Source organism: Martes martes (genome assembly GCF_963455335.1).
Source record: "Martes martes genome assembly, chromosome: 8".
NCBI lineage: Eukaryota > Metazoa > Chordata > Mammalia > Carnivora > Mustelidae > Martes > Martes martes.
This window is the reverse complement of record NC_137895.1, coordinates 19,842,002-19,858,500: the sequence shown is the minus strand read 5'-3', so window position 1 is coordinate 19,858,500 and position 16,499 is coordinate 19,842,002. Positions and strand designations below refer to the sequence as shown.

General features: G+C 36.8%; 1 protein-coding gene across 2 annotated transcripts in view; it reads left to right on the top strand.

Moving 5' to 3' along the window:
• CHPT1 (choline phosphotransferase 1) overlaps positions 1-16,499 on the top strand; it is a 31,834-nt gene that overhangs the window by 3,941 nt on the left and 11,394 nt on the right. For both annotated transcript variants that reach the window (XR_013967267.1, XM_080811276.1), the window contains exons 2-4: positions 8,770-8,917; positions 9,207-9,348; positions 15,471-15,555. Coding sequence is in view for 1 of the 2 variants with exons in the window: in XM_080811276.1 (XP_080667402.1) it covers positions 8,770-8,917; positions 9,207-9,348; positions 15,471-15,555 (375 nt within the window). In the remaining variant the exon portion in view is untranslated. The remainder of the gene's footprint in view (positions 1-8,769; positions 8,918-9,206; positions 9,349-15,470; positions 15,556-16,499) is intronic.

Genomic DNA, 16,499 nt, shown 5'->3' with positions numbered 1-16,499 from the left:
GATTTTAAGGAGAGTAAGCAAGAGTTAGGGCTGCTTGAGAAAAGTGGAACTGAATTGTCCCACTCCTCACCTGGATGAAGCAGTTCTATCTGAATGCTACTCTGTATGGAGTCCTTGACTGCACCCCCCCCCCCAATTCCTTGCTGCCTAATCCTGAAATAGAATCACAGACTTAAACAGTTTGAAGGACTTTAGAGCTTAGTTAATGCAATTCCTAAATTTGTATTTAAGAAAACTCAGTGATTCAGTCTAATTCTTTAGGCTCCAGGCTAATGACACATCAGTATCATTGGTTAGAGCAAATAGATGCCTAGTATAGGGTCAGGTCAGAGGGCATTAATATATTTATTTTGTTAATGATGATAGAAAGTTGTACCAAAAAGGACGTTTTTCTGAGGAAGTCAGAAAGGCCTTAAGAAATGGTTTGTTCCCTGTCAAAATGATTCAGATTATAGTTGCCTTTGCACTATAAAGTAAAGGGTTATTTGCTGGGGAATAATAAGAAAAGGCAATAATCTTTAGATTACTACTCAGATTGTTCTCCTTGGGTTTGGTTTCTTCAAAATATTGTATTTCCTTTTTTTTTTTTTTTAAGATTTATTTATTTATTTATTTATTTATTTATTTGACAGACAGAGATCACAAGTAGGCAGAGAGGCAGGCAGAGAGAGAGGAGGAAGCAGGCTCCCCGAGGAGCAGAGAGCCTGATTCCGGGTGATCCCAGGACCCCGGGATCATGACCTGAGCCGAAGGCAGAGGCTTTAACCCACCGAGCCACCCAGGCGCCCCTGTATTTCCTTTTTTATTACCTATCTCCATCTATTTTTTCTTTTAACCAGATCAGTAACTTATCAGGCATCATTTATTAAGGCGGGACTCTTGTTAGGGAGTGGTCTGTCTTAATAAAACAAAATATAAGGTCCATCTCCTTTCCGGAGGTGGAAATTTGAGAAGGCGGGGCAGGGAAGGGACTAAAATGAGGCAAGCAGTCACTTAGGCCTTGGGACTTAAGGAGGTACCTTAAGGAGGCACCTGAAGGACCCTGACCCTGAGGGTAAATACAGCCTCAATTTCTGTACAAACCCCGCGTGGCTCACTGGCCTCACCATATTCCCAGCCTTGGCTGGAAGGAGCTTCTGCGGGTAATTGCTTTGGGGCCTGCCTCTTTGATTCCTATGGTTTTCCTATACTTTATTATATAAGCTATTCCTCCTTAGACTTTTGACCTGGGCCTAGGCTCTGACCACTTGGGTTTTGCAACATTAAAGAGAACAGCTGTGAAAGCATCCATCTGGCCTAGGGATTCTCTTCATACTCCTCTGCCTTCCTGTTTCCCTGGGCACAGTGAGAGACTGGCGTTTTCAATAAGAACTCTAGTAAGTACTAAAGGTTTCAAAAAAAGAGGGGGAAAAAGGACTATTCCCGAAAATATAAAAAGAAAGCAAGCTACCTTTCAGAGTACGGATTTCTAAAGTCGGAGAGAGCCCTGCTGGGCCTAAATTGCTGGTCAGACTGCGTTTCTAGAAGCTGCCTGCTTGTAACCTGCTTCATTTCCCGAAAATGGGTATGCTCTTCTCAAAAGCTGGCGGGTAACCAGACCTGAAACCTGAACGTCTGAGTTGAAACCAGATTATCCCCAGGCCCTTTCCTGATTGGAGACAGAGAATGATCTTACCCTTCCGGACCACCCGCTACTCTTGGAGCCTTTCAGGCCTCCGGTGGGGCCCTCCCTCCGTAAACAAGGAAGTGCCCCATCAGCGACAGGCGTGTAGTCAGCAACCTCTTAATCATACCACAGGGCTAGACCAGTATCAGATTCATGGTCTGTTAGAAATGCCATGAATTTTCTTTTAAAAATCCACTTTTTAAACCACATAGCATTACGTTTTTTCACATAGGCATTATCCGTCTTCTAATTTTCTTTCTTCCCTCTTATAAATGCACTTTCTGTTTTTATGGAGAGAGAAGTCAGTTGCTGTTTGGATAATTAAGTCTCCCTGTTAGCAGCTGACCCAACTGTTACTGGTTGTATAATACTTTTTGCATGTGTGTCAACTCATACCCAAGGCCATTTAAAGCAAAGAGATAATTTTTTTTAAGTATAAAAATTTATATAAATAGGCATTAATATAGTTCCAGTATTTCCTATATTTTAATTTGGGAAGATTTCTACTTTTGTATATAACTTACATATACTATTTTTTATTTACAATTTTTCTTTACATCAACTTTAAATCTCTTTCTTTTTAAAGATGTGGACTCATTCTCAGCCTTAATATCTATAAAATCATAGATGTGATAACTATGCTAGCTTATGCTAGCTCTCTTTTAAATATGTTAGAATATTTCCAAAACATATTAAAATAAAGACATAATTATTAAAATAAAAAGTTGACCCATGAATCACCTAAAATTGTCTTATATCAGTAATAACAATAATAACAACAAACTTAGTGAATTCCTTCCATATGCCAGGCACTTTTCTCAACACTTTCCATACAATACTTTGATTTTCACAGTGAGACAGGAGCAGTGATTATTTGCATGTTTGATAAAGGGAGACTGAGGCACTGGGAGGTTAAGTCATCCATACTCAGGTAGTGATGAAAGCAAGGATCTGGGTGCAGGTAGAGTCCAGACTGCGCACTTTTTTTTTTTTCCCCAGATTTTATTTATTCATGAGAGAAACAGGCAGAGGGAGAAGCAGAGTCCCTGTCGAGCAGGGATCCCAGAGTGCAGGACTAGATCCTGAGCCGAAGGCAGACCCTTAACCAGCTGAGCCAGCCGGGCATCCCAGATTGCACACTTCTAACCACTCTGCAGGAACAACCCAGGGCATAAATTTTTCCCTTTGGAAGCCGTTTTACCTGATAAGGAACAATTAGATCATCTAGTAATTTAGCTTCTATGGTATGTACAGCAGATTTTAAAAACAGACAACATGCCTCATACCCATGAGAGAATTATATTCTAATATGAAAGATGGGACCTTGGAGACTCTCTAGTCTAACATTTTCATTTACATGAGACGTAAATATGTGTTCCAGAAAATTGAGTATTTTAAGGTCCAGGCTTGTAAATGAAGTTTGTCCAGTGAGCAGAGATGTGCTTACTGATCACTTTCTAAGTCTTTTCTTCCTTTTCCTGATGTATGTGTGCTCATTCAGACCCACTTATAAAAAAGAAGATAAGTAATTGGTTTGTATGTGAGTGTTCTCTCTGACCCAGTTATTTGTAATGAGAACAATTGCCATATGGTCTGGTTCAGAGCTCTGGTTTCTCTAATATAAAATGAATAATAGCAACCTATAATTCAGGTAACTGAAAAAGTAAAATTTCCCTAAGACTTATTTTTATATAGCTCTTTGTTAGTGGTGTAACTGAAAAGCAATTTAAATTTATTAGTGTTTTTTAAAAAATGACTGGGGGTAGGGGCACCTGGGTGACTCAGTGGGTTAAAGCCTCTGCCTTCGGCTCAGGTCATGATCTCAGGGTCCTGGGATCGAGCCCCGCATCGGGCTCTCTGCTCTGCGGGGAGCCTGCTTCCTCCTCTCTCTGCCTGCCTCTCTGCCTATTTGTGATCTCTGTCAAATAAATAAATAAAATCTTAAAAAATGACTGGGGATTATGATTGATTCTTAGTAATAATTTTATTTTCTAGAATAAACTTACATAATAATTTTTCATCAAATAATGCAAGATTCATCATTAGTGAAGTTATCACTTAATTGTGATGTAGCCACATAATTGAATACCATGTCATCAAGATTGATGTACGTCTTGATGGTTGACCTGAAAAGCTTCCTATGGCATATTCTTTAAATTCTGATTCTAAAAGATACAGTAGATACTATGAAAATTACATAATTTAAAAACTTTAAATGTTAGGAATCTAATATTACTTGGAAAAGTTCTACTTTTTTAGGTTCCTTCTATAGTAGTATTTTGATAAATTGCTTGTGACTTTATAATGAGTAATCCAGGCCTGACTGTTCCATGCTTATGTTGAAAATTTTTGAAAGTAAGTTCACATGAAAAGATGAAATGAGTTGGGGTGGCTTTTGTAGATCCTCCTTCAACCCGGAGTCTCTTCTTGTAATTAAACCTGTTTTGGGAAGACTTCTGGAAGGAAGGGTCCTGTGGTTCCTGGCCAGTGGATCTCCAACCTGGAGTCAGTTTTGCAGAGATAACAGGTTAGGAAAGAAGATGACAATTTGCAGGCTATTTAATAGCTTTCTTCAGGTGGGGTTGGAGGTATGACATCAGGGGAAAGGAAAGATAGGTTTGACCTTTGTGGCATTGGGAAGACTGGAAACGAATGAACCAGGTACTGGGGACTAGTGTGCCTTCCTGGGTTTAAAAGGAGGCAAGCATCAGTGGCTCCCAGCCGTTTCCTCGGGCTCATTACACTTGAAATTGGATTGTGTGAGCAGGAGAGTGCTTCTCAGCAGGTCTGAAGGAATAAGTAGGCTGTGAAGTAAGAATTCAGGTCTCTGCAGCCTGTGGTCTGATGGAGCCCTTATCCTAGGGCAGGGCAGAAGACCCGGGTCTGATTCCCAGGCCCAGTCTGGCCACTGGATGGGATGTGATCAGCCCTCTCTAAGTTTTACTTTTGACTTTAATATAAAGAACATGATAACTGCCCTGTCTCTGTGGATTGCTGTATGAAATAAAACAGTGCTGGAAAATGCCCTTTGTTGTACTGTTTAAGATAATGTTACTGCCTTTCCAATCTGACTACTGTTGATGTTCTGATCCTGCAACAGGGATCTGGTCACTGACTCATGAGTAAATCTCATGTTTTCCAGGCCTCAACCTTCATTTAGGCTGAGACCTCCTCTCTCATTTCCTTATTCAAATTCCCCTGCATTCTTTGCCCGTTTAAGCGCTAAATCTTAACTCTAGTAGCGCAATGATGTAGTTTTAAACTAGTGAACCAGTCTTCCTTTCCTTTTTCCAAATGATGGGCAGAGTCCACCTTCAACTGTGGTGTCCAGGAGTGACCAAATTTATCTCAGTATGGATTTCCATTAACACTTTGACCTTTGAACTTGCCTGCTGCCAGTCTACCAAATCAGAGGTCAGAATTAAGCTTTTAACATGGACCTTGGCTCCAGTGTTTCAGTATAAGAAGGTTCTGTGCATAGAAGGGAGAAATGGAATACCTGTCAGGTAGATGATGTTCTTTAGAAGTCTGTCATGTAGGGGGAAGGTACTTGGTGGAAAATAGATCAGAAAAGTGACTTTATGTCCTTCTAGAAATTTTAATAACTTCAGTTTCCAATTTTACATAGATTTGAAATGTAACTTTGCTTTCCTTTGGTTATCAAAATTAAAACAATATAATTTTTCCTAGTAGGAAAAAATAGTTAAGAATTTACTAGTTTGAAAAGAGTCACCGGGATTGTTCTATGCAAAACACTTTGGTATTCTTTCAAGAAAGATTCTAGGAAAAACACAGATGGTTTGTTTTGTTTTGCTTTTTCCACTTTTGTACTGCTGTAAGGATTTACCAATTCTGTTTTTTTAGCCCCTTCCTAATTGTTTCATAGTTTGCAGATAAGCCTTTAAAAACGTGCTAATCAGAATTGAATGTAGTGTTTAAGTTTTTAATTTTTTACTAAGTTTTCATTTTAATTCCAACATAGTTAACATACATTTGTGTATTAGTTTCAGGTATATGATAAAATGATTCAGTTCTATACCTTATTCAGTGCTCATCACAAGAGTCGTCCTTCAGCCCCGTCACCTATTTCACGCATCTCCCCAACCCCCTCCCCTCTGGTAACCCTCTGTTTGTTCTCCATAGTTTAGAGTCCATTTTGGGGGTTGTCTCTTTTTTTTCCCTTGTTCATTTATTTTGTTTCTTAAATTCCACATATGAGTGAGATCATATGGTATTTGTCTTTCTCAGATTATTTCACTTAGCATTATACTCTCTGGTTCCATACATGTTGTTGCTAAAGGCAAGATTTTCATTCTTTTTATGGCTGTACATATGTGCCACATCTTCTTTATTCATTCATCTACCGAAGGACACTTGGGCTGCTTCCATAATTTGGCTATTGTAAATAATGCTGCAGTAACATAGGGGTGCATATATACTTTAAAATTAGTGTTTTCATATTCTTTGGTTAAATACCCAGTAGTGTGATTACTGGGCCTTAGAGTAGTTCTATTTTTAATTTTCTGAGGAACCTCCAGACTGTTTGCCGTTGCGGCTGCACCAGTTTGCATTCCTACCCGCAGTGCACAAGTGTTCCTTCTTCCCCAAATCCTCACCAGTGCTTATTGTTTCTTTGACTGTGGTATTTTAATATGCATATTCATAACTCAGGTTGCTTCCCTTCTTCAATTATTTCTAACTTATGCTGCTTATCTTTTAAGTGGAAGAGACTCAGTAAGCCCTTTTAAGCAATTAATAGTGTCATCATTAATACTGGGCATCTAATATTTAAAAATGAAGTTTTTATTAAAGTTAGTTCAGAGTAAACTTCTATTTACTTAGAAAGGTTGAGGAACAAGATAGCAGGTTGATGGGATATTTGTAGAATTCCTCCATAAACCATACATAGATTGGTATTTTAAAAATTATTTGCCACTGAAAGTATACAAAACATCTTAGTGAGAATAGCTAACCTTTACTGAGCTCTTACTATGTGCCGGGCTCTGTGTAAAGAGCTATCTTAGAATTTTTTCATCTGATAGAACTGCGAGTATTCATATCCTACAGGTGCGTAACCACGGTTTAGAGAGGTTGAGTGACTTGCCCAAGGTTATTTGGCTATTAAATGACAGAGTCAAGGACTCAAACAAGATCTAACTTCAAAACCCTACTTCTTAATAATATTGCTGTACTTCCTCTCTAACACATAGAAATCTGGGTTGACCATTCCTACCATCACATAGGTCCCTGAGGAAGAAGAGTATATTCATAAAGTGCTTGAAGAAAAGAGTGGTCATTTTAAAATCTCTTTTTCTCTGTCTTGTTCAAATTGCATCATTTCTGTTCACCTGTCTTCAAGTTTACAAACTATTTCTTCTGTCAGTATTTACACTTCCTTATATAACGTTTCTGTTTTTCTCCGGTTTCTGATTATGATGTGCCTTGGTGGGTTTTAAAAAAATATTTATTCTGGTTGGTGTTTGAGCTTCTTGGATATGCAAGTTTATAAATTTCATCAAATTTGGAAATCTTTCAGCCATTATTTCTTATATTTTTTATGTTCAACTGTCTCTTCTCTTCCCCGAGACTCCAATAAAAATGTTAGACTGCTTCTGTTGTCCCACCAGTCAGTGATACCCAGATCAATTATTGGTAGTCTTTTTTCTTTCTTTGCATCATTTTAGATAGTTTCCATTAGTAGTCTCCAAGTTCATTGATCTTTTCTTCTGCATTGTCCAATTCTATGTAGTATATTTTACATTTCAAATACTGTTTTTAATATTAATGGGTTTCACTTGAGTCTTTTATGTTTTCTTTCACCTTCTTGGACATGTGAAGCATATTTATAATAACTTTTAACGGCCTCATCTAATTCCATCTAATTCCATCTTTCTGTCATTTCCTGGGTCTGATTGTATTGACCATTTTTACTTCTAGTTGTAAAACATACCCTCCTGCCTCTTTGCATGACTAGTAATTTTTGATTAGATACCAGACATTCTGAATTTTATATCTTTGGGTACTAGATTTTTTTTAATCCCTTTAAGATAATTGTACTTTGTACTGGCTATAGTTGAGTTAAATAGGACCAGTTGGGTTCTTTTGAGGCTGGACTTTATGTCTGTTAGGACTCTACCAAGAGGCGTTTGACTTGGGCTAATTTCTCGCCACTGCTAAGGCAATACGTTTCTGTTAACCCTACCCAATGTCCTAGGTATTACAAAGTCTTTCTGCTGTGCCTGGTGGGAACATGAAAAATTCCCAGCTTTATGTGGCCTTCAAGAATTATGCAGCCTTGTGCTGTTCAATGTTTCTTTCCCTGGCCTTGGTTGATAGTTTTATTTCATTCAGGCACAGGTCACTTCTCAGCCAAAGACTCAAAGGTACCCTTCTGTAGATCTTGTGTTCCTCTTTTCTCTGGTACTGTGCTCCACAAATTCTAGCTGCTTTGACCTTTCTGAATTCTGCTATGCTTCTCCTCATCATAGCAAGATCACTGGGCTCTGTTCAGGTTCCCCATTCCTATGCTGTGGTCTGCCTGTAGATCCTAAGCTGGAGTAGTTACAGGGCTCACCTCATGTTTCCCTGTGTCAGGGATCACAGTGCTTCACTGCCTGCAGTGTCTGAAAACTTACTTCATTTATTTTACTGCTTTTCTGGTTACATAAGGTGGGAGAATAGATCCAGTTCCCTGATACTCCATCGTGAACGGAAGCAGAGTTCTGTGATTTGTCTTTAAGATATTTTTCATAGCAAAATCTTACTGAATAATTTCAAATCTAGTGCCATATGTAAGTAATATATTGAAAGAGCTGTGGATTAGGAACTAAAATCAGTGTCCTGATCCTTGCTCATTTAATTTTTGTGTTTCTCACAGTATGGGCTTCTTTGTCCCTCTATCCACATGACTTAGAATAGTTCATTTGATTTCTCAATTTAGTTCTCATCTGTAAAAGGAGGGTTATGAATGTTTTTTATAACACTCTGAGGTGATGTAAGATGAGAACACAAGAAAATGTGTCAATTGGCTTAGTTTGAACTATTTTCAAAGAGAAGCTAGCTTGTTGTCATTTAAGGTATTTATTATTTACGTTTATTTTTAGGCACCATACTGGACATACCTTTTATGTGCACTGGGACTCTTTATCTACCAGTCACTGGATGCTATTGATGGGAAACAAGCCAGAAGAACAAATTCTTGTTCCCCTTTAGGGGAACTTTTTGACCATGGTTGTGACTCTCTTTCCACAGGTAAGTTAATGAAGGTTTTCTTTTTCTTTTTCTTTCTTTTTTTGCTGATGGCTCAAAAACTAAAAATGGACTGAGCTGTTTGAATGGTCAGTTTTGGTGGTAAGTGTACACTTGGGAGCAAATTTGCACAGTGTATTTTGCAAGTATGTTCAAAAATTAATTTTCTTTAGTGTACCTTATTGTAATGCCAAGGTTACATTTTAAAAAATTGTATTTCTAAATAGTACATGGCAATTATTTCATTAATTATTTTTAATTCTTAATGGTTCTTAAACCTTGTTTCTTTCAGTATTTATGGCAGTTGGAGCTTCAATTGCTGTGCGCTTAGGAACTCATCCTGACTGGTTGTTTTTCTGCTCTTTTATTGGGATGTTCATGTTTTATTGTGCTCATTGGCAGACTTACGTTTCAGGCGTGTTGAGGTTTGGAAAGTAAGTATGTTTTTTAAGTTGTACATTTTAAAATATAATTCAGTTTATTTTCACAATCTTAAATTTTACTTATCCATAAGGAGGACAAAACTTCAATCAGGAATTTAAATTATCTTTTAATTTATTGGCACATCCATAAATGCTACACATTAAGTCTTGTTAGGTATTCTGCATCATAAATAGTTACATATTTGATGATAATTTTATTTTTTACCCCTTTTTCCACTTTAATAACTTACTAACCCAAGCTTACATTATACAGGAGAAAGAGAAAAATAAGGGGCCTGGATAATGTAGAAAAAGAATATGCAGTAACTAAGTAAACACCATTTGATTTATATAATAAAATAATGAAATACAGAATCTAAAGGTCCTTTTTGGTCAAATCTTCAGTGCCCAAAAAGGGGCCACGTGTTACAACAGTCACCATCAACAGGTAATTGTGAGACTCTTCAGTTGTGGTAAGCATTGATGAGATAATGTAAAAATACCTTGAAAATGTTAGAGCTAAACATTAGATGATAAGCCTCTGACACCAGGAAGTAGTGCATGAAGCAGGAGCCCAGTACTCTGCCTGTTTCCCATTAGCTCCTTCTCTGCCTGATCCTTTAGGAACTATCTGCCATTGGCTCCTTCTCAGCTCTGCCTTCCCATGTCTACTGATTCTTTTTGGCCCCTCTTTTATTGCTACATAGGAGAAACAGCTCTGAAAAAAACCCCAAAAAACCCAACAACAACAAAAAACAAACCCAAAACCTCTGATGATGATAAAAATGAGAGAAGCTCAAATCTGTGGATCATGTAACAGAGGGAAAGCCTTAGGCAACACATCACATTGATTCTAAATTATGGGATAATTGCAGCTACCATCTAGTGCACTTGCTTGTTGCAGGCACTATACTAAGTACTTTACATGCATTATCTCATTTTTTCCTCAATTAACCTCCTCTGTACAAATGAAGCAGAGATTCTATAACTTTCTTGTACTGCTAACAAGTGTAGAGCCAGGGTTAAAACTCAAGTCTGTTTGATTCCAAACCCCATACTCTTAGTGACTGCTGTTCAGTTCTATTAGATCAGCAATGTATTAGATTCTGTAGAAGGATACAAAAACGCAGTCTTTAAAAATTCCTGTTTTAGGGATTTTTTGGTATACTGTATTAAAGGGATGAGATAATACTTCTGTGACACTGTTAATATAGTTCATCACCAAGTGTAAAATAACTTGCTCTAGGTTTCCTTAAGCACTGAAGAAATCCTAAGTAAGGGGAAGGGTTCTGTAGTCTGAATTAGCTTAAGAAAGCTTTTATGGAAAATGTGAGTCTAGCTGATTCCTTATCTGCTGATCAAGAGCCCAAGTGTCAAAAAGCCTGCCTTAAAATTCAAGGCAACTATGTGAAGGTTAGAATCTGTATCTATTTATAAATTGAGATATGCTAAAATAGAAAAGTAGCTTTACAAAATCTAGTGCTTTTTAATTTGCTGAACTTGCTATGATAAACTAGAGTAATATAATAATGCAGTGTTCTGGTTAGTTATTATTGTCGTCACTACTTAATGACTAACATTTTACCTTTTTGGCTTCTAACTTCATTAAAAATCTTTCTAAAATGAATTCGTTCACCCTGGCCTAGCTGTAAATTTTACACTCATTTGCTGTTGATTGAGAGCCTAATGTGTGCCTAGAACTGGAGATACAAAGATGAGTTTCTTGTGAATGGACTATGCCAGACAAATTGGAGTAGAAGCACCATAGGGAGAAGAAGCATGAGGAAAGAAAGTACTGAGAACATTAGGAAAATGACTATTGTGATTGGGGCCCCAGCACATAGGGGCAGGAGGAGATCCTGCAGTGCTGGGGCTGGGCAGCCTTTTAAAATACTAACACTGTGGGGTGCCTGGGTGGCTCAGTCAGTTAAGCTTCCACGTCTAACTCTTGATTTTGGCTCTGGTCAAGGTCTCCTGTTGGTGAGATTGAGCCCTGCATGAGCTCCATGCTGGGTGTGGAGCCTGCTTAAGATTCTCTTGCCCCCAAATTAATTAATTAAATTAAATAGTAACACTGAATGGCAGAGATCCTAACTAGTATATTTTTTTACTTTGTCAAAGTAAAAATGTCATGGAGCATTGAGTAGGTAGATTGATGGTTCAGTTTAACATTACAAGAAGGATCTACATATAGGACATCAACCATGCCTTTGGCAAAACTTAACAGACTGTGTCAGTATCAATTGTCTGTTGGCTGGGATGGATTTCCTGAAAATTTATCACTTTTTGAGGGGCTAAATTTTTTCAGACTTTTAATTCCTGTATCGTTAACATATAGTGTTATATTAGTTCAGGTGTACAATATAGTGATTCAACAGTTCTTCACACTAGTCTGTGCTCATCATCATAGCTGTACTCTTAATCTCATCAGCTATTTTACCCATCCCCCAATCCACCTTCCTTCTGGTAACCATCAGTTTGTTCTCTTTAATTAAAAGCCCATTTTTTGGTTTGTCTCTTTTTTACTTTGTTTGTTTGTTTTATTTCTTAAATTACACATATGAGTGAAATCCTGTGGTATGTGTCTTTCTTTGACTCACCTCTTTCTCTTAGCATTTTACCCTCTAGCTCTACCCATGTTGTTACAAATGGCAAGATTTTGTTCTTTTTTATGGCTGAGTGACAGCCGTGTGTGTGTGCGTGCACTTGCACATGCGTGTGCGCCTGTTTGTGAGATGTATCTTCTTTATATGTTCATCTATTGAGAGGCTTAATTTTTATAGTATTTATATTATTGGAGTAGTACAAAAGAGAAGCAGAAATACTGTTCTATTTTATTTGTGGATATTTTCATTATTATATGTTTATCTTTTGAAAATATGTGGATTTCAGCGCAAATATGAATTTGTTACCTTGAATTAGATCATTTAAACTATAAAATATTAATAAGTATTTTTAACTATAATTTCCAACTTTTTACTAATCAGTGACACATGAATTAGTATTTTCTTTAGGCACAATATAGGATTATAGTTAAAATCTGTCTCTATGTTAATGTTTGCCATGTGGGATAAGGCATATCTTATTTATAGCATGTTTGCTGTCCTGTAGCAAGTACCTTGTGCAATTTTATAGAGCAATGCTTAAAGCTTAATTTTTTTTTTTAAGATTTTATTTATTTGACAGAGAGACACAGTGAGAGAGGGAACACAAGCAGGGGGAGTGAGAGAGAGAGAAGCAGGCTTCTGAGCAGGGAGCCCAATATGGGGCTCGATGTGGGGCTCGATCTCAGGACCCTGAGACCATGCCCTGAGCTGGAGACAGACGCTTAACAACTGAGCCAGCCAAGCAACCCGCTTAAAGCTTAATTTTAAAACCTAAACCAAATCCAGTGTTTACTTGTATTCTGTGCTGTTTTGTTACATGTGAACATTTAGACTTGGTGTTAATTTTCTTTTATTTCAAAAGTATGAGAATTTCCATATGATATTAAGTTCATTTCTCAAAAAACCTTATGGTCAAGGATGAGTTTCTGCCCCTACCCTTAATCCATGGTGGACTAATAACGTGTGGTTTAAAAACAAAAATCAACTTACAAAACACAGTCCTCAATATTTCATTTAATTCAGCAAATACAAAATTACTCTGTCAAATTATCATAAAAGTTTTGAAATGCTTACTCTCAATATCTGTACCTATCTCATTGCAAACTGGTTACAAACCCTGTACCACACTTTGAATAACACTGTTGTAGATTGTCCTCCATGAAAACAGTTTGGGGATTAAGGATTTATTTGAACAATATCCCCAGTATACTTTAAAGTCTTTTTTGGATCCAAACTTTAAAAACTTGGACCTGTTATTGAGTTCTCTAAGTCTGTAAGTTGTTATACAGAATATTCTTTTGTCTACTATATTTTTCAAGCTTCAACTGTTTCTTCATAGCTCAAATGTTTGAGTACTTGGTGAGTGATTCTATTCTTTTATATGATATCCTTTCAGCTTTTTTTTTTTTCAGACTCAAGAATCATCATTTATTTAGTTTATCCTTAAAAGGCAGAGAGGCAGAATGAATATTTGAGTTTAATTTAAAATCTATGGTATGGGGGCGCCAGGGTGGCTCAGTAGGTTAAAGCCTCTCCCTTTGGCTTGGGGCGTGATCTCAGGGTCCTGGGATCAAGCCCCGCATGGGGCTCTCTGCTCACGGGAGCCTGCTTCCTCCTCTCTCTCTGCCTGCTTCTCTGCCTACTTGTGATCGCTGTCTGTCAAATAAATAAATAAAATCTTAAAAAAAATAAAATAATATAAAATCTATGGTATGAACGATGCATATGTGAAACCAAGGTTCCTACCTCAATCCTCTTTTGGGTCACTTAGTTCATTGAGAGAAAGCTTGTTCTGTTTCCTACCAGCTTTCCTAGTTGCTACTGGTCACTAGTCATAACCTAGAAAAATTATGGGTAATTAAATATAATTCTACTTTTGCTACTGGAAAAAGAGCACAAAACTCTGATAATGACTCATAAGTGTGGTAGGAAGAATGCTGGCTCTGAGGCATTTTCCTGTGGCAATATTCAGCTGTTCCAGTGTAGGCATGGAACATCATTTAAGTTTCCCTCTCCAAAAAATTTACTGGAATAATTTATAGCTGATTAGACTCATAATAGATGTTCAGTAAATGTTACACCTTTCTTCCTTTTTCTCTACAAAGTACTACTTGTTATATTATTATGTTTACTTTTTTCAACTAACTTCCTGCTGGAGGCCTTGGTTTGCTTGTCACTGGTCTTACAAATATTGGGTATCATTTTTTATATTTTCTTTTTATTTGTGGGTTAATGTTCAGTTCACCTCCTACTAACTGCCCCCAAAGTAATTTAGTCTAGAAGTCTTTTATTCCCTGTCTGGTTTTATTTTGTCATATAATTGCTGCATATCTTGTATTTGCAGAGCAGTAAGTATTCCTCTAGCATCCAAAGACTCCAGGGTATCCACGCAGAGATGTAAAGTAGATAGACATAAAAAATCTAGAGCTCAGCAGGAAAAAAAGATGTGGATTTGGAGATAGGGATTTTGATGTCCTTAGCCTACAGATGGTAGTCTTAGATAGAATTGTTCAGAAAATCTAAAAGGAGAAACGATGGAATTCTGGAAGTAGTAGCATTTAAGATGTGGAAGAAGCAGCAGCCTAGGAGGGAGCCTGAGAAGAGCTTCCAGTAAGGTACGTGAATCAGGAGAGAGCATGGAATAAATAAGAACGTAGCAAAACATTTTAAGAAAGAGGGAATGATCAGCATTTTAAGTATTGCAGAGAAGTTAACCAAAGTATTAACTGAAATATATCCCATAGATTTGATAGATTGAAAGTCATTGTTTACCTTAAGCAATTTTAGTAGAATGGGGCCAAAGACCAGACTACAGTGGATTAAGCAGCAAATAATAAGAAGAGAAAATTACAAATATGGACTACTTTTCAGTTAGCCTGTGTATGGAGCAGAGGAGATAGACTCGTCAGTGGATAGCTTCAGGCAATGCAGACTGGAGACTGATGTTGTTTTAGTGGGTTTTTTAAAAAATGAACTTGAGTATGTTCATATATTAGGGGAAAAATGTCTTTGGAAACCAAAAACCTGTAGTGACTGTTAGGAACCTAATAAAGAAAGCTGTTTTAACTTTTCCTACTCTTCAAGTGAAATTCACTTGGGAATGTTTTCAATTTGTCTTAAGTCATCTGGTTGTTTTTATATTATTATAATTTTTCCTCACTACAAGAGTAATACATGATTGTTATTTAAAAATTCAAACTTTACAGAAGTACATAAAGTAGAAAGTAAAATCCTTCTGTAATCTCAATGATAACTGCTCTCAGCAATTTTATACATGCTGTACAAGCTTACTCCCCACCCCAACCTATGCATATCCTAATGTTTACCTCTATGTGAGCACATGTTGTTCAGTGGGCTTTTCACTTAATCGTGTAAATTGATAATTCAGTGATGGAACAAAAGGTAAAATAAGCTAAGCCTAAAGAGATTCTTCTATCTTTGATATTTAACCTATGGTTAACTGACTTTCACATTCATGAATTTTATTTACAAATACCTTTGCTATTCTTTGTCCTTTCTTTAATTTAGAGTGGATGTAACTGAAATTCAGTTAGCTTTAGTGATGGTCTTCGTGTTGTCTACATTTGGAGGAGCAGCAATGTGGGACTATACGGTAAATCTGAATATTTAAATTTACATTTAAGTACTTAACAAATATTTAGGAAAAAATGCATTGTTAATTTTCTTCAGAAATTCTTGGCATTGTTTTTAATGATCATACCACTTCTTAACCTTTTTTCTTCATTTGATAATTTTACTATCTTATATACCTTATTTTGGCACTTTCCCCTATGCATGATTATATTACCACATAGAAGAAAATGACCCCATTACCCTAATACAAAATTTTGACACACTAGTTGAACTACCTTTTCCAGGCCAAAATTTATCTCATAAAATAGATATATAAAAAAGTAAATTCAGTAAAATATTTTATTTTTGAAACTTGTCCCTCAATATTAGGAAAGAAAAGTTAATAATTTGCATTTTTCTATAATCTACTATGAGGTAAAGTTGCCCATATTAAGGAGTGTTTTTATTTTCTGCCTCATTGGCCTCAGCATTCTGATAAAAGTTAATTCTTGGGAGACCACTGTTACAAATCCATGCTTTGCATAGAAAGAGAATTTATGAAGAAATAAATTATTCTGTCTCTGTGACCCAAGTCCATAACACTTCCTGACTCACAACCTCCTGCCCATAGGTATAAGAATAATAAGGATAATATCAACAGCCAACAACTAACATTTATTGAACGAACACCTTATGTTCCCACAGTTTACCTTCACTGTTTTATCTGACCCTCAGAACAATACTATGAAATAGATACTATCATTATTGTGTTTTATAAGTAAGTCTTAGAATAATAAAGTAATTTGTCCAAGGACACATAGCTAGTAAGTACTGGAATTAAGAAGACAGATTCCAGACTCTGTGTTTTTAATCACTCAGATATATACCTCCAGTAAAAATAGTAAGAGATACAAAACTAAACATACTCTTACCATAGGATCCAGCGACCGTGCTCCTTGATATTTACCCATATAAGCGGAAAAC